Here is a 25,353-nt window from a genome sequence, read left to right on the forward strand (position 1 = left end):
GCCCCTAAACCCTCCCCTCAGCAGGACAACTTTATTACTGTACAGTGTAACGCCCCTAAACCCTCCCCTCAGCAGGACAACTTTATTACTGTACAGTGTAACGCCCCTAAACCCTCCCCTCAGCAGGACAACTTTATTACTGTACAGTGTAACGCCCCTAAACCCTCCCCTCAGCAGGACAACTTTATTACTGTACAGTGTAACGCCCTAAACCCTCCCCTCAGCAGGACAACTTTATTACTGTACAGTGTAACGCCCCTAAACCCTCCCCTCAGCAGGACAACTTTATTACTGTACAGTGTAATGCCCTAAACCCTCCCCTCAGCAGGACAACTTTATTACTGTACAGTGTAACGCCCCTAAACCCTCCCCTCAGCAGGACAACTTTATTACTGTACAGTGTAACCCCCTAAACCCTCCCCTCGGCAGGACAACTTTATTACTGTACAGTGTAACGCCCCTAAACCCTCCCCTCGGCAGGACAACTTTATTACTGTACAGTGTAACGCCCCTAAACCCTCCCCTCAGCAGGACAACTTTATTACTGTACAGTGTAACGCCCCTAAACCCTCCCCTCGGCAGGACAACTTTATTACTGTACAGTGTAACGCCCCTAAACCCTCCCCTCGGCAGGACAACTTTCTTACTGTACAGTGTAACGCCCCTAAACCCTCCCCTCAGCAGGACAACTTTATTACTGTACAGTGTAACGCCCCTAAACCCTCCCCTCAGCAGGACAACTTTATTACTGTACAGTGTAACGCCCCTAAACCCTCCCCTCAGCAGGACAACTTTATTACTGTACAGTGTAACGCCCCTAAACCCTCCCCTCAGCAGGACAACTTTATTACTGTACAGTGTAACGCCCCTAAACCCTCCCCTCAGCAGGACAACTTTATTACTGTACAGTGTAACCCCCTAAACCCTCCCCTCGGCAGGACAACTTTATTACTGTACAGTGTAACGCCCCTAAACCCTCCCCTCGGCAGGACAACTTTATTACTGTACAGTGTAACGCCCCTAAACCCTCCCCTCGGCAGGACAACTTTATTACTGTACAGTGTAACGCCCCTAAACCCTCCCCTCAGCAGGACAACTTTATTACTGTACAGTGTAACGCCCCTAAACCCTCCCCTCAGCAGGACAACTTTATTACTGTACAGTGTAACCCCCTAAACCCTCCCCTCAGCCGGACAACTTTATTACTGTACAGTGTAACACCCCTAAACCCTCCCCTCGGCAGGACAACTTTATTACTGTACAGTGTAACCCCCTAAACCCTCCCCTCAGCAGGACAACTTTATTACTGTACAGTGTAACGCCCCTAAACCCTCCCCTCAGCAGGACAACTTTATTACTGTACAGTGTAACGCCCCTAAACCCTCCCCTCAGCAGGGACAACTTTATTACTGTACAGTGTAACGCCCCCTAAACCCTCCCCTCAGCAGGACAACTTTATTACTGTACAGTGTAACCCCCTAAACCCTCCCCTCAGCAGGACAACTTTATTACTGTACAGTGTAACGCCCCTAAACCCTCCCCTCAGCAGGACAACTTTATTACTGTACAGTGTAACGCCCCTAAACCCTCCCCTCGGCAGGACAACTTTATTACTGTACAGTGTAACGCCCCTAAACCCTCCCCTCGGCAGGACAACTTTATTACTGTACAGTGTAACGCCCCTAAACCCTCCCCTCGGCAGGACAACTTTATTACTGTACAGTGTAACGCCCCTAAACCCTCCCCTCGGCAGGACAACTTTATTACTGTACAGTGTAACGCCCCTAAACCCTCCCCTCAGCAGGACAACTTTATTACTGTACAGTGTAACGCCCCCTAAACCCTCCCCTCGGCAGGACAACTTTATTACTGTACAGTGTAACGCCCCTAAACCCTCCCCTCGGCAGGACAACTTTATTACTGTACAGTGTAACCCCCTAAACCCTCCCCTCAGCAGGACAACTTTATTACTGTACAGTGTAACGCCCCCTAAACCCTCCCCTCAGCAGGAGAACTTTATTACTGTACAGTGTAACCCCCTAAACCCTCCCCTCAGCAGGACAACTTTATTACTGTACAGTGTAACGCCCCTAAACCATCCCCTCAGCAGGACAACTTTATTACTGTACAGTGTAACCCCCTAAACCCTCCCCTCAGCAGGTCAACTTTATTACTGTACAGTGTAACGCCCCTAAACCTTCCCCTCAGCAGGACAACTTTATTACTGTACAGTGTAACGCCCCTAAACCCTCCCCTCAGCAGGACAACTTTATTACTGTACAGTGTAACCCCCTAAACCCTCCCCTCAGCAGGACAACTTTATTACTGTACAGTGTAACGCCCCCTAAACCCTCCCCTCAGCAGGACAACTTTATTACTGTACAGTGTAACGCCCCCTGAACCCTCCCCTCAGCAGGACAACTTTATTACTGTACAGTGTAACCCCCTAAACCCTCCCCTCAGCCGGACAACTTTATTACTGTACAGTGTAACACCCCTAAACCCTCCCCTCGGCAGGACAACTTTATTACTGTACAGTGTAACCCCCTAAACCCTCCCCTCAGCAGGACAACTTTATTACTGTACAGTGTAACACCCCTAAACCCTCCCCTCAGCAGGACAACTTTATTACTGTACAGTGTAACGCCCCCTAAACCCTCCCCTCAGCAGGAGAACTTTATTACTGTACAGTGTAACCCCCTAAACCCTCCCCTCAGCAGGACAACTTTATTACTGTACAGTGTAACGCCCCTAAACCCTCCCCTCAGCAGGTCAACTTTATTACTGTACAGTGTAACCCCCTAAACCCTCCCCTCAGCAGGTCAACTTTATTACTGTACAGTGTAACGCCCCTAAACCTTCCCCTCAGCAGGACAACTTTATTACTGTACAGTGTAACGCCCCTAAACCCTCCCCTCAGCAGGACAACTTTATTACTGTACAGTGTAACCCCCTAAACCCTCCCCTCAGCAGGACAACTTTATTACTGTACAGTGTAACGCCCCTAAACCCTCCCCTCAGCAGGACAACTTTATTACTGTACAGTGTAACGCCCCTAAACCCTCCCCTCAGCAGGACAACTTTATTACTGTACAGTGTAACGCCCCTAAACCCTCCCCTCAGCAGGACAACTTTATTACTGTACAGTGTAACTCCCCTAAACCCTCCCCTCAGCAGGTCAACTTTATTACTGTACAGTGTAACCCCCTAAACCCTCCCCTCAGCAGGACAACTTTATTACTGTACAGTGTAACCCCCTAAACCCTCCCCTCAGCAGAACAACTTTATTATTGTACAGTGTAACGCCCCTAAACCCTCCCCTCAGCAGGACAACTTTATTACTGTACAGTGTAACGCCCCCTAAACCCTCTCCTCAGCAGGACAACTTTATTACTGTACAGTGTAACGCCCCTAAACCCTCCCCTCAGCAGGACAACTTTATTACTGTACAGTGTAACGCCCCTAAACCCTCCCCTCAGCAGGACAACTTTATTACTGTACAGTGTAACGCCCCTAAACCCTCCCCTCAGCAGGACAACTTTATTACTGTACAGTGTAACGCCCCCTAAACCCTCCCCTCAGCAGGACAACTTTATTACTGTACAGTGTAACCCCCTAAACCCTCCCCTCGGCAGGACAACTTTATTACTGTACAGTGTAACGCCCCTAAACCCTCCCCTCGGCAGGACAACTTTATTACTGTACAGTGTAACGCCCCTAAACCCTCCCCTCGGCAGGACAACTTTATTACTGTACAGTGTAACGCCCCTAAACCCTCCCCTCGGCAGGACAACTTTATTACTGTACAGTGTAACGCCCCTAATCCCTCCCTCACCAGGACAACTTTATTACTGTACAGTGTAAACCCCTAAACCCTCCCCTCAGCAGGACAACTTTATTACTGTACAGTGTAACACCCCTAAACCCTCCCCTCGGCAGGACAACTTTATTACTGTACAGTGTAACGCCCCTAAACCCTCCCCTCAGCAGGACAACTTTATTACTGTACAGTGTAAGCCCCCTAAACCCTCCCCTCAGCAGGAGAACTTTATTACTGTACAGTGTAACGCCCCTAAACCCTCCCCTCAGCAGGACAACTTTATTACTGTACAGTGTAACGCCCCTAAACCATCCCCTCAGCAGGACAACTTTATTACTGTACAGTGTAACCCCCTAAACCCTCCCCTCAGCAGGTCAACTTTATTACTGTACAGTGTAACGCCCCTAAACCTTCCCCTCAGCAGGACAACTTTATTACTGTACAGTGTAACGCCCCTAAACCCTCCCCTCAGCAGGACAACTTTATTACTGTACAGTGTAACCCCCTAAACCCTCCCCTCAGCAGGACAACTTTATTACTGTACAGTGTAACGCCCCTAAACCCTCCCCTCAGCAGGACAACTTTATTACTGTACAGTGTAACGCCCCTAAACCTTCCCCTCAGCAGGACAACTTTATTACTGTACAGTGTAACGCCCCTAAACCCTCCCCTCAGCAGGACAACTTTATTACTGTACAGTGTAACGCCCCCTAAACCCTCCCCTCAGCAGGACAACTTTATTACTGTACAGTGTAACGCCCCCTAAACCCTCCCCTCAGCAGGACAACTTTATTACTGTACAGTGTAACCCCCTAAACCCTCCCCTCAGCCGGACAACTTTATTACTGTACAGTGTAACACCCCTAAACCCTCCCCTCGGCAGGACAACTTTATTACTGTACAGTGTAACCCCCTAAACCCTCCCCTCAGCAGGACAACTTTATTACTGTACAGTGTAACACCCCTAAACCCTCCCCTCAGCAGGACAACTTTATTACTGTACAGTGTAACGCCCCTAAACCCTCCCCTCAGCAGGACAACTTTATTACTGTACAGTGTAACGCCCCTAAACCCTCCCCTCAGCAGGACAACTTTATTACTGTACAGTGTAACCCCCTAAACCCTCCCCTCAGCAGGACAACATTATTACTGTACAGTGTAACGCCCCTAAACCCTCCCCTCAGCAGGTCAACTTTATTACTGTACAGTGTAACCCCCTAAACCCTCCCCTCAGCAGGACAACTTTATTACTGTACAGTGTAACCCCCTAAACCCTCCCCTCAGCAGGTCAACTTTATTACTGTACAGTGTAACGCCCCTAAACCTTCCCCTCAGCAGGACAACTTTATTACTGTACAGTGTAACGCCCCTAAACCCTCCCCTCAGCAGGACAACTTTATTACTGTACAGTGTAACCCCCTAAACCCTCCCCTCAGCAGGACAACTTTATTACTGTACAGTGTAACGCCCCTAAACCCTCCCCTCAGCAGGACAACTTTATTACTGTACAGTGTAACGCCCCTAAACCTTCCCCTCAGCAGGACAACTTTATTACTGTACAGTGTAACGCCCCTAAACCCTCCCCTCAGCAGGACAACTTTATTACTGTACAGTGTAACGCCCCCTAAACCCTCCCCTCAGCAGGACAACTTTATTACTGTACAGTGTAACGCCCCCTAAACCCTCCCCTCAGCAGGACAACTTTATTACTGTACAGTGTAACCCCCTAAACCCTCCCCTCAGCCGGACAACTTTATTACTGTACAGTGTAACACCCCTAAACCCTCTCCTCGGCAGGACAACTTTATTACTGTACAGTGTAACCCCCTAAACCCTCCCCTCAGCAGGACAACTTTATTACTGTACAGTGTAACGCCCCTAAACCCTCCCCTCAGCAGGACAACTTTATTACTGTACAGTGTAACGCCCCTAAACCCTCCCCTCAGCAGGACAACTTTATTACTGTACAGTGTAACGCCCCTAAACCCTCCCCTCAGCAGGACAACTTTATTACTGTACAGTGTAACCCCCTAAACCCTCCCCTCAGCAGGACAACTTTATTACTGTACAGTGTAACGCCCCTAAACCCTCCCCTCAGCAGGTCAACTTTATTACTGTACAGTGTAACCCCCTAAACCCTCCCCTCAGCAGGACAACTTTATTACTGTACAGTGTAACCCCCTAAACCCTCCCCTCAGCAGAACAACTTTATTACTGTACAGTGTAACGCCCCTAAACCCTCCCCTCGGCAGGACAACTTTATTACTGTACAGTGAAACGCCCCTAAACCCTCCCCTCGGCAGGACAACTTTATTACTGTACAGTGTAACCCCCTAAACCCTCCCCTCGGCAGGACAACTTTATTACTGTACAGTGTAACGCCCCTAAACCCTCCCCTCACCAGGACAACTTTATTACTGTACAGTGTAAACCCCTAAACCCTCCCCTCGGCAGGACAACTTTATTACTGTACAGTGTAACACCCCTAAACCCTCCCCTCGGCAGGACAACTTTATTACTGTACAGTGTAACGCCCCTAAACCCTCCCCTCGGCAGGACAACTTTATTACTGTACAGTGTAACGCCCCCTAAACCCTCCCCTCAGCAGGTCAACTTTATTACTGTACAGTGTAACGCCCCTAAACCTTCCCCTCAGCAGGACAACTTTATTACTGTACAGTGTAACGCCCCTAAACCCTCCCCTCAGCAGGACAACTTTATTACTGTACAGTGTAACCCCCTAAACCCTCCCCTCAGCAGGACAACTTTATTACTGTACAGTGTAACGCCCCTAAACCCTCCCCTCAGCAGGACAACTTTATTACTGTACAGTGTAACGCCCCTAAACCCTCCCCTCAGCAGGACAACTTTATTACTGTACAGTGTAACGCCCCTAAACCCTCCCCTCAGCAGGACAACTTTATTACTGTACAGTGTAACACCCCTAAACCCTCCCCTCAGCAGGTCAACTTTATTACTGTACAGTGTAACCCCCTAAACCCTCCCCTCAGCAGGACAACTTTATTACTGTACAGTGTAACCCCCTAAACCCTCCCCTCAGCAGAACAACTTTATTATTGTACAGTGTAACGCCCCTAAACCCTCCCCTCAGCAGGACAACTTTATTACTGTACAGTGTAACGCCCCCTAAACCCTCTCCTCTGCAGGACAACTTTATTACTGTACAGTGTAACGCCCCTAAACCCTCCCCTCAGCAGGACAACTTTATTACTGTACAGTGTAACGCCCCTAAACCCTCCCCTCGGCAGGACAACTTTATTACTGTACAGTGTAACGCCCCTAAACCCTCCCCTCGGCAGGACAACTTTATTACTGTACAGTGTAACGCCCCTAAACCCTCCCCTCGGCAGGACAACTTTATTACTGTACAGTGTAACGCCCCTAAACCCTCCCCTCGGCAGGACAACTTTATTACTGTACAGTGTAACGCCCCTAAACCCTCCCCTCGGCAGGACAACTTTATTACTGTACAGTGTAACGCCCCTAAACCCTCCCCTCGGCAGGACAACTTTATTACTGTACAGTGTAACGCCCCTAAACCCTCCCCTCGGCAGGACAACTTTATTACTGTACAGTGTAACCCCCTAAACCCTCCCCTCAGCAGGACAACTTTATTACTGTACAGTGTAACGCCCCTAAACCCTCCCCTCAGCAGGACAACTTTATTACTGTACAGTGTAACGCCCCTAAACCCTCCCCTCAGCAGGACAACTTTATTACTGTACAGTGTAACCCCCTAAACCCTCCCCTCAGCAGGACAACTTTATTACTGTACAGTGTAACCCCCTAAACCCTCCCCTCAGCAGGACAACTTTATTACTGTACAGTGTAACGCCCCTAAACCCTCCCCTCAGCAGGACAACTTTATTACTGTACAGTGTAACGCCCCTAAACCCTCCCCTCAGCAGGACAACTTTATTACTGTACAGTGTAACGCCCCTAAACCCTCCCCTCAGCAGGACAACTTTATTACTGTACAGTGTAACCCCCTAAACCCTCCCCTCAGCAGGACAACTTTATTACTGTACAGTGTAACGCCCCTAAACCCTCCCCTCAGCAGGTCAACTTTATTACTGTACAGTGTAACCCCCTAAACCCTCCCCTCAGCAGGACAACTTTATTACTGTACAGTGTAACGCCCCTAAACCCTCCCCTCAGCAGGTCAACTTTATTACTGTACAGTGTAACCCCCTAAACCCTCCCCTCAGCAGGACAACTTTATTACTGTACAGTGTAACGCCCCTAAACCCTCCCCTCACCAGGACAACTTTATTACTGTACAGTGTAACCCCCTAAACCCTCCCCTCAGCAGAACAACTTTATTACTGTACAGTGTAACGCCCCTAAACCCTCCCCTCAGCAGGACAACTTTATTACTGTACAGTGTAACGCCCCTAAACCCTCCCCTCAGCAGGACAACTTTATTACTGTACAGTGTAACGCCCCTAAACCCTCCCCTCAGCAGGACAACTTTATTACTGTACAGTGTAACGCCCCCTAAACCCTCCCCTCAGCAGGACAACTTTATTACTGTACAGTGTAACCCCCTAAACCCTCCCCTCGGCAGGACAACTTTATTACTGTACAGTGTAACGCCCCTAAACCCTCCCCTCAGCAGGACAACTTTATTACTGTACAGTGTAACGCCCCTAAACCTTCCCCTCAGCAGGACAACTTTATTACTGTACAGTGTAACCCCCTAAACCCTCCCCTCGGCAGGACAACTTTATTACTGTACAGTGTAACGCCCCTAAACCCTCCCCTCAGCAGGACAACTTTATTACTGTACAGTGTAACACCCCTAAACCCTCCCCTCAGCAGGACAACTTTATTACTGTACAGTGTAACGCCCCTAAACCCTCCCCTCAGCAGGACAACTTTATTACTGTACAGTGTAACCCCCTAAACCCTCCCCTCAGCAGGACAACTTTATTACTGTACAGTGTAACGCCCCTAAACCCTCCCCTCAGCAGGACAACTTTATTACTGTACAGTGTAACGCCCCTAAACCCTCCCCTCAGCAGGACAACTTTATTACTGTACAGTGTAACGCCCCTAAACCCTCCCCTCAGCAGGACAACTTTATTACTGTACAGTGTAACCCCCTAAACCCTCCCCTCAGCAGGACAACTTTATTACTGTACAGTGTAACGCCCCTAAACCCTCCCCTCAGCAGGACAACTTTATTACTGTACAGTGTAACGCCCCTAAACCCTCCCCTCAGCAGGACAACTTTATTACTGTACAGTGTAACCCCCTAAACCCTCCCCTCAGCAGGACAACTTTATTACTGTACAGTGTAACACCCCCTAAACCCTCCCCTCAGCAGGACAACTTTATTACTAGCTACAACGGTCTACTATGACTAGCTATATACAGTACATATTTTTACATCTTTTTCCTCGACACGCGTACAAAGATAAAAAGTTAGCTGGTCCCATGTCTGTTTTCTCCATCTTTCCAAGTGACCATAGGACAGGGTTCCCCGCTGGCGGCCCGCGGGGGGTTTATTTGCCCCTCAAGTTTTATTAGCAAAAATAAAGTTGTCTAGTTTTTATTTCAGAATTTTCATTGTTAATAAAAGACTGTAAAAACATCAAAGAAATCAGCTGCAAGTGATTTTAATTTTGGAAATCTCTTTACAAGTATTCCCACGCATAATAAAGAGACATGAGAACGTTAACAAACGTAAGCAAGGTTTGAAATGATTGAGTTTTAGTCAAATATTATATCTGTTTGGGCTTCTTGCAGTCGATTTGCAGTCTACAAATTATTTGTAATGATGTTCAAGAAAATAATCAGCCCGCAGCTTAATCTAGTTGAAGATCTCTGCCACATGCACTATCTAAACAGCACCAACAGGTCTGGAATCAGGCGCTCAGTAGCCATCCGTATCATTTCCTGGTGGAGACTGCCACATGCCCTATCTAAACAGCACCAACAGGTCTGGAATCAGGCGCTCAGTAGCCATCCGTATCATTTCCTGGTGGAGACTGCCACATGCCCTATCTAAACAGCACCAACAGGTCTGGAATCAGGCGCTCAGTAGCCATCCGTATCATTTCCTGGTGGAGATGTTTATTGTGATATCGTTGCTATGAGGGAAACAACAGTATCCTGATGGTTAGAGGATGTCATTGTTTGTATGCTTCTCTTTTTGATATTAGAGGAGTAATAACTACTACAGCTGATCCTGTCATGCTCAACATAGCGGAAACACACACACACACACGTGCACGAACGCACGCACGTGCACGAACGCACGCAGGAACGGGCGTGCAACACACACACACACACACACACACACACACACACGCACATGCATACACAAACTTTACTTCTCAAACAGAAAAGTTGGCTCAATGCAGTTTGACTAAATGGAAATAGTCCATTAACTTAGATATGCAAGCAATTTACAGTAACATCTATAAAACTATTGTTTCAACTACCAGATAAGTACCCATTACAATTTCAAGTGGTTTGTTTAATATCTCAAACACAATCAATCATCATAAATCAGATCTGCAGTCATGGTCAGTACTGCCCTCTACTGGTCATTTACTGGTATTACAAGTGAAGCAGTCTCAGAAAACCAGTCAGCATAGCAGTTTGTTGATGCATAGCTCCCCCTGGTGTTGATAACTAGTACTGAATTGTCTCTCCTTCCCTGTACTTCTACTCCATAGCAACATTAGTGGATTAGGTAGCAGCATGGTCTCTCTTCTACTATGTTAACACACTACTGAAACAGCTGCTTTGTGGAAGCTAGGTGGCCTGCTGTACACACACACACACACACACACACACACACACACACACACACACACACACACACACACACACACACACACACACACACACACACACACACTCTCTCTCTGTGTGGGTGAACTAGACCCGATGAGGTATAGTGCTGGTCTGGTCTGGTAGAGTCTACTGGTCTGGTCTGGTAGAGTCTACTGGTCTGGTCTGGTAGAGTCTACTGGTCTGGTCTGGTAGAGTCTACTGGTCTGGTCTGGTAGAGTCTACTGGTCTGGTCTGGTAGAGTCTACTGGTCTGGTCTGGTAGAGTCTACTGGTCTGGTCTGGTAGAGTCTACTGGTCTGGTCTGGTAGAGTCTACTGGTCTGGTCTGGTAGAGTCTACTGGTCTGGTCTGGTAGAGTCTACTGGTCTACTGGTCTACTGCAGCTGGGATCAGGTTACAGCCATCTGATCTACCCTGAGCCACAGAGCAAACAAACATGATGTACACACACACACACACACACACACATACACACACACACATTTTATTTATTTAAATAGGCAAGTCCGTTAAGAACAAATTCTTATTTACAGTGACGGCCTACCCTGGCCAAACCCTAACCTGGATGACGCGGTGCCAATTGTGCACCGCCCTATGGGACTCCCAATCACGGCCTGTTGTGATACAGCCTGGAATCCAACCAGGGTCTGTAGTGACGCCTCTAGCACTGAGATGCAGTGCCTTAGACCGCTGTGCAACTCGGGAGCCCACGATGTACACACTCTAATCACACACACACAGCACGTACACCACGATGTACACACTCTAATACACACACACAGCACGTACACCACGATGTACACACTCTAATACACACAGAGCCTTCAGAAAGGATTCATACCCCTTGACTTATTACACATGTTGTTGTGTTTCAGCCTGAATTTAAAAAACATTCACCCATCTAATATCACATTTGTATTTATTTATTTCACCTTTATTTAACCAGGTAGGCCAGTTGGGAACAAGTTTTCATTTACAACTGCGATCTGGCCAAGATAAAGCAAAGCAGTGCGACACAAACAACAACACAGAGTTACACATGGAATAAACAAACATACAATCAATAATACAGCAGAAAAATCTATATACAGCATGTGCAAATGAGGTAGGATAAGAGAGGTAAGGCAATAAATAGGCCATGGTGGCGAAGTAATTACAATATAGCAATTAAACACTGGAATGGTAGATGTGCAGAAGATGAATGTGCAAGTAGAGATACTGGGGTGCAAAGGAGCAAGTTAAATACAGTATGGGGATGAGGTAGGTAGATAGCTGGGCTGTTTACAGATGGGCTATGTACAGGTGCAGTGATCTGTGAGCTGCTCTGACAGTTGGTGCTTAAAGCTAGTGAGGGAGATATGAGTCTCCAGCTTCAGAGATTTTTGCAGTTCGTTACAGTCATTGGCAGCAGAGAACTGGAAGGAAAGGCGGCCAAAGGATGAATTGGCTTTGGGGGTGACCAGTGAAATATACCTGCTGGAGCGCATGCTACGAGTGGGTGCTGCTATGGTGACCAGTGAGCTGAGATAAGGCGGGGCTTTACCCAGCAGAGACTTGTAGATGACCTGGAGCCAGTGGGTTTGGCGACGAGTATGAAGCGAGGGTCAGCCAACGAGAGCGTACAGGTCGCAGTGGTGGGTAGTATATGGGGCTTTGGTGACAAAACGGATGGCACTGTGATAGACTGCATCCAATTTGTTGAGTAGAGTGTTGGAGGCTATTTTGTAAATTACATCGTCGAAGTCGAGGATCGGTAGGATGGTCAGTTTTACAAGGGTATGTTTGGCAGCATGAGTGAAGGATGCTTTGTTGCGAAATAAGAAGCCGATTCTATATTTAATTTTGGATTGGAGATGCTTAATGTGAGTCTGGAAGGAGAGTTTACAGTCTAACCAGACACCTAGGTATTTGTAGTTGTCCACATATTCTAAGTCAGAACCGTCCAGAGTAGTGATGCTGGACGGGCAGGCAGGTGCGGACAGCGATCGGTTGAAGAGCATGCATTTAGTTTTACTTGCATTTAAGAGCAGTTGGAGGCCACGGAAGGAGAGTTGTATGGCATTGAAGCTCATCTGGAGGTTAGTTAACACAGTGTCCAAAGAAGGGCCAGAAGTATACAGAATGGTGTCGTCTGCGTAGAGGTGGATCAGAGAATCACCAGCAGCAAGAGCGACATCATTGATGTATACAGAGGAGAGAGTCGGCCCGAGAATTGAACCCTGTGGCACCCCAATAAAGACTGTCAGAGGTCCGGACAACAGGCCCTCCGATTTTACACACTGAACTCTATCGGAGAAGTAGTTGGTGAACCAGGCGAGGCAATCATTTGAGAAACCAAGGCTGCTGAGTCTGCTGATAAGAATGTGGTGATTGACAGAGTCGAAAGCCTTGGCCAGGTCAATGAATACGGCGGCACAGTAATGTCTCTTTTCAATGGCGGTTATGATATCAAGGACCTTGAGCGTGGCTGAGGTGCACCCATGACCAGCTCGGGAACCAGATTGCATAGCGGAGAAGGTACGGTGGGATTCGAAATGGTCAGTAATCTGTTTGTTAACTTGGCTTTCGACGACCTTAGAAAGACAGGGTAGGATGGATATAGGTCTGAAGCAGTTTGGGTCTAGAGTGTCTCCCCCTTTGTAGAGGGGGATGTCCGCGGCAGCTTTCCAATCTATGGGAATCTCAGACGATACGAAAGAGAGGTTGAACAGGCTAGTAATAGGGGTTGGAACAATTTCGGCAGATAATTTTAGAAAGAAAGGGTCCAGATTGTAGGGGTCCATATTTTGCATCTCATTCAGGACATTAGCTATCTGGATTTGGGTGAAGGAGAAATGGGGAGGCTTGGGCGAGTTGCTGTGGAGGGTGGAGGGCTGTTGATCGGGGTAGGGGTAGCCAGGTGGAAAGCATGGCCAGCCGTAGAAAGATGCTTATTGAAATTCTCAATTATCGTGCATTTATCGGTGGTGACAGTGTTTCCTAGCCTCAGAGCAGTGGGCAGCTGGGAGGAGGTGGTCTTATTCTCCATGGACTTTACAGTGTCCCAGAACATTTTTGAGTTTGTGCTACAGGATGCAAATTTCTGCTTGAAAAAGCAAGCCTTAACTTTCCTAACTACCTGTGTATATTTGTTCCTAACTTCCCTGAAAAGTTGCAAATCATGGGGGCTATTCGTTTCTAATACAGAACGCCACAGGATGTTTTTGTGCTGGTCAAGGGCAGTCAGGTCTGGAGAGAACCAAGAGCTATATCTGTTCCTGGTTCTAAATTTCTTGAAAGGGGCATGCTTATTTAAGATGGTGAGGAAGGCACTTTTAAAGAATAACCAGGCATCCTCTACTGACGGGATGAGGTCAATATCCTTCCAGGATACCCGGGCCAGGTCGATTAGAAAGGCCTGCTCGCTGAAGTGTTTTAGGGAGCGTTTGACAGTGATGATGGGTGGTCGTTTGACCGCTGACCCATTACGGATGCAGGCAATGAGGCAGTGATCGCTGAGATCTTGGTTGAAAACAGCAGAGGTGTATTTAGAGGACAGGTTGGTTAGGATGATATCTATGAGGGTGCACGTGTTTACGGATTTGGGGTTGTACCTGGTGGGTTCATTGATAATTTGTGTGAGATTGAGGGCATCAAACTTAGATTGTAGGATGGCTGGAGTGTTAAGCATGTCCCAGTTTAGGTTACCTAGCAGCACGAGCTCTGAAAATAGATGGGGGGCAATCAATTCACATATGGTGTCCAGGCCACAGCTGGGGACAGAGGGTGGTCTATAGCAAGCGGCAACGGTGAGAGACTTGTTTCTGGAAAGGTGGATTTTTAAAAGTAGAAGCTCAAACTGTTTGGGTACAGACCTGGATAGTAAGACAGAACTCTGCAGGCTATCTCTGCAGTAGATTGCAATACCGCCCCCTTTGGCAGTTCTATCTTTTCGGGAAATGTTATAGTTGGGATGGGGATTTCAGGGTTTTTGGTGGTCTTCCTAAGCCAGGATTCAGACATGGCTAGGAAATCCGGGTTGGCAGAGTGTGCTAAAGCAGTGAGTAAAACAAACTTAGGGAGTAGGCTTCTAATGTTAACATGCATGAAACCAAGGCTTTTACGGTCACAGAAGTCAACAAATGAGAGCACCTGGGGAGTGGGAGTGGAGCTAGGCACTGCAGGACCTGGATTAACCTCTACATCACCAGAGGAACAGAGGAGGAGTAGAATAAGGATACGGTTAAAGGATATACGAACTGGCCGGCTAGCACGTTCGGAACAGAGAGTAAAAGGAGCAGGTTTCTGGGCACAATAGCATAGATTCAAGGCATAGTGTACATAGTGTAAGGTAGGATGTGAGTACATTGGAGGTAAACCTAGGCATTGAGTAATGATGAGAGAGATATAGTCTCTAGAAACGTTTAAACCATGTGATGTCATCGCATATGTAGGAGGTGGAACAACATGGTTGGTTAAGGCATATTGAGCAGGGCTAGAGGCTCTACAGTGAAATAAGACAGTAATCACTAACCAGGACAGTAATGGACAAGGCATATTGATATTAGGGAGAGGCATGCGTAGCCGGGTGATCAATAGGGGTCCAGTGAGTGGTTGGGCTGACTGGAGACACGGCGATTCAGACAGTTAGCAGGCCGGGGCTAGCAAGCTAACAGTTAGTAGACCGGGGCTAAACAAGCTAGCAGAAGGGCCTTAGAGGGACGTCTCGACGGAGGAAAGTCTGTTTTTGCCTCCGCGTGCAGCGACGTCGATAGACCAGCCGTGATGGATTAGTAGGGTTCCGAGTAGCAGAGGGGTCCAGGTCCAATTGGCAAAATAGGTATAGTGGCAAAAGAAATTGGCCGATGGATCGATACAGTCCAATATAATGACAAAGTGAAAAGGTTTTTAGAAATGTTTGCAAATGTATTGAAAATTAAATACAGAAATATCTATTTTACATAAGTATTCAGACCCCTGAATCAATACTTTGTAGAAGCACCTTTGGCAGCGATTACAGATGTGAGACTGTCTGGGTAAGCCTCTAAGAGCTTTCCACACCTGGATTGTGTTACTGTTCAGTCCCCTCCCCTCACCACTGTTTCCTACATGTTATTCTGGATACTGTGCTGCCATCTATTGGTGCATTAGGAGAATTGACGAGGGTTCAGATGACAGATTGTATTTGCTTCCATCTTCTGTATAAAGGTGAGAAACAACTAGTGGGTAGAGGATTTGACTTACCCATCCCTCGCTCCCTCCCTTCCTCAGGGTGGTGACTCTAGTCTCAACCTGAAACACTATGCCACTAAGAAGACCAGAGCAGAGAGAATGTTAGACGTGGCCTTACTTATGGCTAATACTCCTGGCTAATACTCCTGGTTAATACTCATGGTTAATACTCCTGGCTAATACTCATGGGTAATACTCATGGTTAATACTCATGGTTAATACTCATGGTTAATACTCCTGGCTAATACTCCTGGTTAATACTCCTGGCTAATACTCATGCCTAATACTCATGGCTAATACTCCTGGTTAATACTCATGGTTAATACTCATGGTTAATACTCATGGCTAATACTCCTGGCTAATACTCATGGCTAATACTCCTGGTTAATACTCATGGTTAATACTCATGGTTAATACTCCTGGCTAATACTCATGGCTAATACTCATGGCTAATACTCATGGTTAATACTCATGGTTAATACTCATGGTTAATACTCATGGTTAATACTCCTGGCCAATACTCATGGGTAATACTCATGGTTAATACCCATGGCTAATACTCATGGGTAATACTCATGGTTAATACTCCTGGTTAATACTCATGGTTAATACTCCTGGTTAATACTCATGGCCTTACTCCTGGCTAATACTCATGGCCTTACTCCTGGCTAATACTCATGGCCTTACTCCTGGCTAATACTCATGGCCTTACTCCTGGCTAATACTCATGGCCTTACTCCTGGCTAATACTCATGGCCTTACTCCTGGCTAATACTCATGGCCTTACTCCTGGCTAATACTCATGGCCTTACTCCTGGCTAATACTCCTGGTTAATACTCCTGGTTAATACTCATGGTTAATACTCCTGGTTAATACTCCTGGTTAATACTCATGGCTAATACTCATGGTTAATACTCATGGTTAATACTCATGGTTAATACTCATGGTTAATACTCTCTTTCTGTCCCAGGGTGGTAACACCAGTCTGAATCTGAACCACTATGCCACTAAGAAGACGGTAGCAGAGAGCATGTTAGACGTGGCCCTGCTGATGGCCAACGCTGCCCAGCTGAAGGCCGTCCTGGAGCAGGGGCCAGACTTCAGGTATTCCGATCACATTTTATTTTATTTGATCATTTAAAACACAAGTGGATATTTGTGTGTCAAATAATTGTAACAATAAAGTTTCCTGACTTACTGTATTTCCATTGTAGTCGTCTGGTTTTGGCCACCAGGCAGGATATGTCTAAGAGATTATACGTCATTACAGGTACTACGTCACCGTCCTGGTCCTCATCGGGTCTTCACTGCTCTTCCAGGTGCTGGCTGGGGTACTGTTTGTCGCCATGGGTGAGTCTGGAATTGTAAAGTCAAGTGTCATTATAGTAAAAAAGCCGGACTGTAAGACGTCCATGCGATGGGCAACAGAAGCACACAGTCCATTTCACAACTTCAACCAATGTGTGTTGTAAACTGTTTATTACTAACCTTTAAAGAATCATCTTAGTCCCTAAAGTACTTATGAACCGTTTGTAGCATCAGTGGCGTGTATTTATGTATACCAAAAGAAGACAGGCTTCCCCAAATATTTGACCAACAGGCTTCCCCAAATATTTGACCTGTGTTTTCATACTTTTCCGTCAATTCTGAAGTGTCTGAATCCCGCCAGTGAAATCCTCCTAGCGAGGGAAACAGCGCCCCTCTGTCTCAGTGTGTGTAGCCATGTCTCTGATGCTGTCTGGAACTAAATAATATAACACCTTGCCACTGTAGCGTTTGATTGGTTGATGCCGTCAACCGTTTGGCCTCCCTTTATAAAAAAAAAAAAAAATGAAATAATGAGCCAATCAGCATTGAGATGAGCTCAACAATGTGTTGTCCTGGCGCAGCAAAACTCCCCCCACGGGAGGACAGTTTGGATTTGGCTTCACACCAATCAAATCACATCCTATGTAAAATGTCATTGTCAGAAAAATATGTCTGTTTCTGGTCTGTTTGTGTTGATGTCCTGCACTGGCTAGCTTGCTAAATCATCCCTTTCCTAAGCCATGGATGGAGATGGGGATTGGACTTGTGGTTTTGGCTTAATTCTCTGTACAGGCCAATGATTATGACTGCGATTCTGATCAAACCATAAATGCATATATCCAGACCCCAGGAAGAGTAGCTGCTGCCACTGACTGGAGACGATTGAAGTTCAATATGTAGCCTGGAAGTAGTCTAGTAGAATCACGTTATGTCACATCTGTCGGAAGGATTGGACCAAAGAGCAGCGTGTTGAGTGCTCATCTTCTTTTTATTAAAGTAAGGTGAACACTTAAACAAAAAATAACAAAACGACACACGACAGTTCCGTAAGGTAACACAGACTATACGGAAAACAACCACCCACAAACCCAAAGGAAAAAACAGGCTGCCTAAGTATGGCTTCCAATCAGAGACAACGAAAGACACCTGCCTCTGATTGGAAACCATACTCGGCCACACATAGAAAATGAACATAGAAAATGAAAACTAGAACAAATCCCCATGAAACAAACCAACCCCAAAACACACCAAAACAGCACCCCCTGCCACGCCCTGACCATACTACAATGACAAGTGACCCCTTTTACTGGTCAGGACGTGACATGTTAACTAGCTAGCTAACTTAGCTGGTTCATTGTTGCCCATGCGAGGAAGTTAGGCTGGCAAGAATTTTAGCTAGGTAGCCTGTGAAAACATAAACTGAAAGTGTACAGAGCCATAGACCGTTTAGCCAACATGAAAGAGAGGAGGAAGGCATAGGTATTCAACTAGTCCACAAGTAGGGTCAAAAAATAAATAATTACTTGCACACATATGCAAGGGCACACGCACACACACACACACACACACGCATACACGCGCACACACACAAATCAGTAACCATGGACAGCCACATGATATTTAGCTACATTGATTGGACTAAATCGTTTTTGGTATCTTTAAGTTTGTTTTCAGTGTATTAAACTAAGCATATACTGTTATTGTTGATTTGATGATGTTTAGATGTTTAGATGTTTAAGCTGAAATGGTGCTGGAATAGCGGAGGCAGGGCACCAGTCGTCTGTGGCTGACTTGAGGTCACTCTGTAGTTCTAAATCAGTCTCTAGTTCTAAATCAGTCTGTAGTTCTAAATCAGTCTCTAGTTCTAAATCAGTCTGTAGTTCTAAATCAGTCTCTAGTTCTAAATCAGCCTGTAGTTCTAAATCAGTCTGTAGTTCTAAATCAGTCTCTAGTTTTAAATCAGTCTGTAGTTCTAAATCAGTCTCTAGTTCTAAATCAGCCTGTAGTTCTAAATCAGTCTGTAGTTCTAAATCAGTCTGTAGTTCTAAATCAGTCTGTAGTTCTAAATCAGTCTGTAGTTCTAAATCAGCCTGTAGTTCTAAATCAGCCTGTAGTTCTAAATCAGTCTGTAGTTGTAAATCAGTCTGTAGTTCTAAATCAGTCTGTAGTTCTAAATCAGTCTGTAGTTCTAAATCAGCCTGTAGTTCTAAATCAGTCTGTAGTTCTAAATCAGTCTGTAGTTCTAAATCAGCCTGTAGTTCTAAATCAGTCTGTAGTTCTAAATCAGTCTGTAGTTCTAAATCAGTTGTCTGTGGCTGACTTGAGGTAGTAGTTCTGTAGTTCTAAATCAGTCTGTAGTTCTAAATCAGTCTGTAGTTCTAAATCAGCCTGTAGTTCTAAATCAGCCTGTAGTTCTAAATCAGTCTGTAGTTCTAAGTCAGTCTGTAGTTCTAAATCAGCCTGTAGTTCTAAATCAGCCTGTAGTTCTAAATCAGTCGGTAGTTCTAAATCAGCCTGTAGTTCTAAATCAGTCTGTAGTTCTAAATCAGTCTGTAGTTCTAAATCAGCCTGTAGTTCTAAATCAGTCTGTAGTTCTAAATCAGCCTGTAGTTCTAAATCAGTCTGTAGTTCTAAATCAGTCTGTAGTTCTAAATCAGTTGTCTATGGCTGACTTGAGGTAGTAGTTCTGTAGTTCTAAATCAGTCTGTAGTTCTAAATCAGCCTGTAGTTCTAAATCAGCCTGTAGTTCTAAATCAGTCTGTAGTTCTAAATCAGTCTCTAGTTCTAAATCAGTCTGTAGTTCTAAATCAGTCTGTAGTTCTAAATCAGTCTGTAGTTCTAAATCAGCCTGTAGTTCTAAATCAGTCTCTAGTTCTAAATCAGCCTGTAGTTCTAAATCAGCCTGTAGTTCTAAATCAGTCTGTAGTTCTAAATCAGCCTGTAGTTCTAAATCAGCCTGTAGTTCTAAATCAGTTGTCTGTGGCTGACTTGAGGTAGTAGTTCTGTAGTTCTAAATCAGTCTGTAGTTCTAAATCAGTTGTCTGTGGCTGACTTAAGGTAGTAGTTCTGTAGTTCTAAATCAGCCTGTAGTTCTAAATCAGTTGTCTGTGGCTGACTTGAGGTAGTAGTTCTGTAGTTCTAAATCAGTCGGTAGTTCTAAATCAGTCGGTAGTTCTAAATCAGTCTGTAGTTCTAAATCAGTTGTCTGTGGCTGACTTGAGGTAGTAGTTCTGTAGTTCTAAATCAGTCTGTAGTTCTAAATCAGTCTGTAGTTCTAAATCAGTTGTCTGTGGCTGACTTGAGGTAGTAGTTCTGTAGTTCTAAATCAGTCTGTAGTTCTAAATCAGTTGTCTGTGGCTGACTTAAGGTAGTAGTTCTGTAGTTCTAAATCAGTCTGTAGTTCTAAATCAGTTGTTGTTTAGTAAACTGTAAAACATGAACTTACTTGACCACGCTGCAGGTCATATGACTGTTTGTTATATGTAATATTTGCTTTGTGAATTTCACCTGACAGATGTTTCTCTCCGGTTTTGTGATGAAACAAACGTATGTGTAGTTTAATTTATTCCGCCACTGTTTTTTGATGTTGTATATTATTGTATATCACGGTGGCGTATGAACGAATGGGTTATAGAGCAAAAAACACAATATCACAACATAGGTTATAATATGTCTTGTTTACTGGCTTGGCTTCCTGACTGATATTACCCACGCACCATTACTGTTTAGCATCAAGTCTCACCTCAGTTACAACACTGTTTGTCTCTGTGTGTTCCAGCACGTAAGGACCTGAACAACATAGCTAACCAGAGGAAGCTGGACATCATGAACAACGTGGCCACCGGCCTCGTCTTCATCACCACCATCATCAACATCTTCATCACCGCATTTGGAGTGCAGAAAACTGGCCTGTACCCTAAAACCTAGACTGAAGAGTGGCCTGTACCCCAAAACCTATACAGTAGACTGGACTGTACCCTAAAACCTAGACAGTAGACTGGACTGTACCCTAAAACCTAGACAGTAGACTGGACTGTACCCTAAAACCTAGACAGTAGACTGGACTGTACCCCAAAACCTAGACTGAAGAGTGGCCTGTACCCCAAAACCTATACAGTAGACTGGACTGTACCCTAAAACCTATACAGTAGACTGGACTGTACCCTAAAACCTAGACAGTAGACTGGACTGTACCCTAAAACCTAGACAGTAGACTGGACTGTACCCTAAAACCTAGACAGTAGACTGGACTGTACCCTAAAACCTATACAGTAGACTGGACTGTACCCTAAAACCTAGACAGTAGACTGGACTGTACCCTAAAACCTAGACAGTAGACTGGACTGTACCCTAAAACCTATACAGTAGACTGGACTGTACCCCAAAACCTATACAGTAGACTGGACTGTACCCCAAAATCTAGACTGAAGACTGACCTGTACCCCAAAACCTAAAGTGATATACTTCAGCGATATATCTTTCAAAACACGGCAATACGGGTTTACTATTGTTTTCTATTGTAACTTTTATTTTATCAGAAGAGATTTGTAAAAGAAAGATATTAATAATTTAAATGTCAAAAAGTAGAATTGTCTTATTCTAATGTGTATGGCTCAGAAATCAAATTAAAGACAAGTGTTTGGGCTACAGATTAGTCTCTCTAGACAAACGGGTTGCCTCCCACAATTTAACAATGTTCAAGCTTGTCCTTGGTCTGGGATTTCCAAGAATGGCTACCGACCAAAGGGTCTTCAGATTATATAAGGGGAAACAGAGACTACTAGTGGTTTCTATTTTACTAATAAAGAACGATACTCACTGTGTCTAAAGTGTGTCTCTAATGCAATAAAGTCCACACAACAACTGTGTCTTGGTCAAATGTTCTGTTATGTGAGTGCTTAGACACGTGATGCTGAATAAAGGTGCTTATAAATGATAAGTAATACGGTTGGGGAGTAAATTATGACATCAGTTACATTTAATCTGATTACAACAAAAACTGTAACGGTAATCACTTATGTTACCAGCAAAAACATTGTAATCAGATTACAGATACTTTTGGAAAAACAAGATGATTACTTCATTGGATTACTTTTTAAAAAAAATGATGTTTTGCAAAATAAATACATTATAACAACTTTCTGTTCTCAATGACATTCAGTTAAGCATTGAAAAAGGAAGCTAGTTTAAAGGTCCAATGCAGCTGTTTTTATCTCAATATCAAATAATTTCTAACTAACAATTAAGTGCCTTATTGTGATTTCAATTAAAATGGTCCAAAATAAACAAAAACTTGCTTCTTAGCAAAGAACAATTTCTATTGGTCTGAGTTAGGAGGGCAAAACTGAAAACTAGCTGTTATTGGCAGAGAGGTTTGGAACGCTCTTTCTTATTGGTCGATTAACTAACTTACCACCTGGTGATTTCACCAGGCAGGCCAAAACTCCATCCCACCAAAACAGGCTGACATTTCAGATGGTCTTTTCAAACAGCTCTTACACTACAAGGACCATAATCATCATTTTCACAATTTCAAAGTACTGTATTATTCCAACCTCATATTGTGGAAATATACACTAAGTGTATAAAACATTAGGAACACCTGCTCTTTCCATGACATAGACTGACCAGGTGAAAGATATGATCCCTTACTGACGTCACTTGTTAAATCCACTTCAATCAGTGTAGATGAAGGAGAGGAGACAGGTTAAAGAAGGGAGTTTTAAGCCTTGAGACAATTGAGACATGGATTGTGTATGTGCCATTCAGAGGGTAATAGTGCCTTTGAATGGGGTATGGTAGTAAATGCCAGGCACACCGGTGTGTGTGTGTCAAGAACTGCAATGCTGCTGGGTTTTTCATGATCAACAGTTTCCTGTGTGTATCAAGAGTTGTCCACCACACAGAGGACATCCAGCCAACCTGACACAACTGTGGGAAGCATTGGAGTCAACATGGACCAGCATCCCTGTGGAACACTTTCCACACACCTGGAACACTTTCAGCAAAACGGGGTGCAACTCAATATTAGGAAGGTATTCCTAATGTTTTGTACACTTGGTGTATATAAACACAGGACAATCACATTTTTAACTGTATGGGCCTTTAAGTTTATTGCACCTGAGCAAGTCTGACCACAAGTCAGAGACCACTGTGATGACACACCAACTGATGACCACCAATCAGAGACCACTGGGATGACACACCAACTGATGACCACCAATCAGAGACCACTGGGATGACACACCAACTGATGACCACCAATCAGAGACCACTGGGATGACACACCAACTGATGACCACCAATCAGAGACCACTGTGATGACACACCAACTGATGACCACCAATCAGAGACCACTGTGATGACACACCAACTGATGACCACCAATCAGAGACCACTGTGATGACACACCAACTGATGACCACCAATCAGAGACCACTGTGATGACACACCAACTGATGACCACCAATCAGAGACCACTGTGATGACACACCAACTGATGACCACCAATCAGAGACCACTGTGATGACAAATGCGATTGATGGATCCTTTTAGTATTCTTCTAATCAAAATCTAACTGAAAGTAATCCGATTACGTTACTGAGTTTGGGTAATTAGGACAGGTAATTAGTAACTGTAACAGATTACATTTATAAAGTAACCTAACCAACCCTGCACTAATAAGTCATTACATTTCATGATCAAGGCTTTGGTCTATGGCCACTCGGGTGACCAAACCAGACACATTCCTTGGGCCACGTCTGGGTGGGTGACAGCGGGTGTGTGTGTGTGTGTGTGTGTGTGTGTGTGTGTGTGTGTGTGTGTGTGTGTGTGTGTGTGTGTGTGTGTGTGTGTGTGTGTGTGAGAGAGAGTGTGTAAGGGGTACACACACTACACCACCTTGGCGCCAGGGGACTGGACTGGGACGCTATGGGAGGTCATCAACACTGACAGCTGGAATTATCAGAACTGTCATTGACAGTTGATTACAATGAACACATTGCTGTACAGGCCTACACACACCACATGTGCATACTTAGAAATACACAAAAGTAAATTGTAGGCAACAAAATACATAATACTGTGTATAGCTCTCAAAGTACATGAGACACAATGTCATGGGCACACTACAAACAGCTAGCTTTACATTAAAATGCTTGTTGTAGTTTCCAAACAGTGTTAGAGCTTCAAAGGAGGGTTTGACAATACACTGTTATCATGATCTGTGATTAGGCTAGGAAGTTTTTACCAAAGTGCGCCCTCTCCTGTTTGAAATACCTGGCAAGGAATCAAAGAGCTGCAGGAGTAAGGGTCTGGAATAGAGCGCGTTCTATTGTGACAGTCTCTCTGCTACAGAGGAAAGCCCGTTCATTTCTCTAGTGACCTCAAGCACAGCGCCCTCCCGCCTGTGACTGATGTTGAAAGACTCGTGCACGTCCGGCGGTGGAGTGGAGGGAGGCCATTCTCGTGAACGCGCATCCCGATCCTTACGTCACTGAAGCGCCCTGGCTCGGGGATCTACTGGTAGTGCTGGCAAGGGAGGAGAAAAATTAACTGCTCCGAAAAGAGGCAATTTCTATCGGTTGTAACGGTTCCTCTACGGATAACGGTTCTATCTGTTCTCACTGGACTAACCGGATTTATGAGAAGAAGGTAGGTGACATTTTAAAAGTGTTTTTCTAGATTGAAGCCCACTTCTGACTGGGCTGAGAAGTGGACAGTCTAATTTCCGTGAGTGTGTGTGTATCTCAGGAAAGAGCAGTCATGTACATGTGTTGAGTGTGTGTGGTGTGTTATATGGTCGTTTTGACAGCATGTCTGTTGTAATTAACTAGAATTATACGCAGCTTTACTTAGTTGTTGTCTCGAGTTGTTGGGCTCTTCTGTAGCGCGACATAGAAGGAGGGAAAATATATTTAGCGGTTGAGGAAAAGAGGTGTCTCGTTTCACTGGGGTTTAATGTAGGTATGCAATGTATTCTACCATTCAATGTATTCATGTGTTCCCTCAGAGGAATAGACAGTCTTATAGCCGACTAAAGCGGTTATGAATCAGTGCATTGCGTTTTTGTCGGTGTAGTGAGAGAGTTGTTCTAGACTACCGTTGAGTGTTCATTTGACTGTCTTGCTCTAAAGGTTTAGTCTTTAACTTGTCAGTCTTAGGAAAGAGCTGTCATATCGCTGGGTG

The 25,353-nt window shown here is 45.1% G+C and overlaps 1 protein-coding gene across 1 annotated transcript in view; it reads left to right on the forward strand.

Annotated features, from left to right (window-relative positions):
• Positions 1-22,032, forward strand: part of LOC106596155 (ninjurin-2) — an 86,983-nt gene extending 64,951 nt beyond the window's left edge. Inside the window, exons 2-4 of the mRNA XM_082977938.1 lie at positions 16,829-16,962; positions 17,129-17,208; positions 20,945-22,032. Of these exons, the coding sequence (XP_082834064.1) occupies positions 16,829-16,962; positions 17,129-17,208; positions 20,945-21,093 (363 nt within the window). The 3' untranslated portion in view covers positions 21,094-22,032. The remainder of the gene's footprint in view (positions 1-16,828; positions 16,963-17,128; positions 17,209-20,944) is intronic.
• Positions 22,033-25,353: the final 3,321 nt, after the last annotated feature.

Source organism: Salmo salar, chromosome 07, assembly GCF_965601325.2.
Source record: "Salmo salar chromosome 07, fSalSal1, whole genome shotgun sequence".
Lineage (NCBI taxonomy): Eukaryota > Metazoa > Chordata > Actinopteri > Salmoniformes > Salmonidae > Salmo > Salmo salar.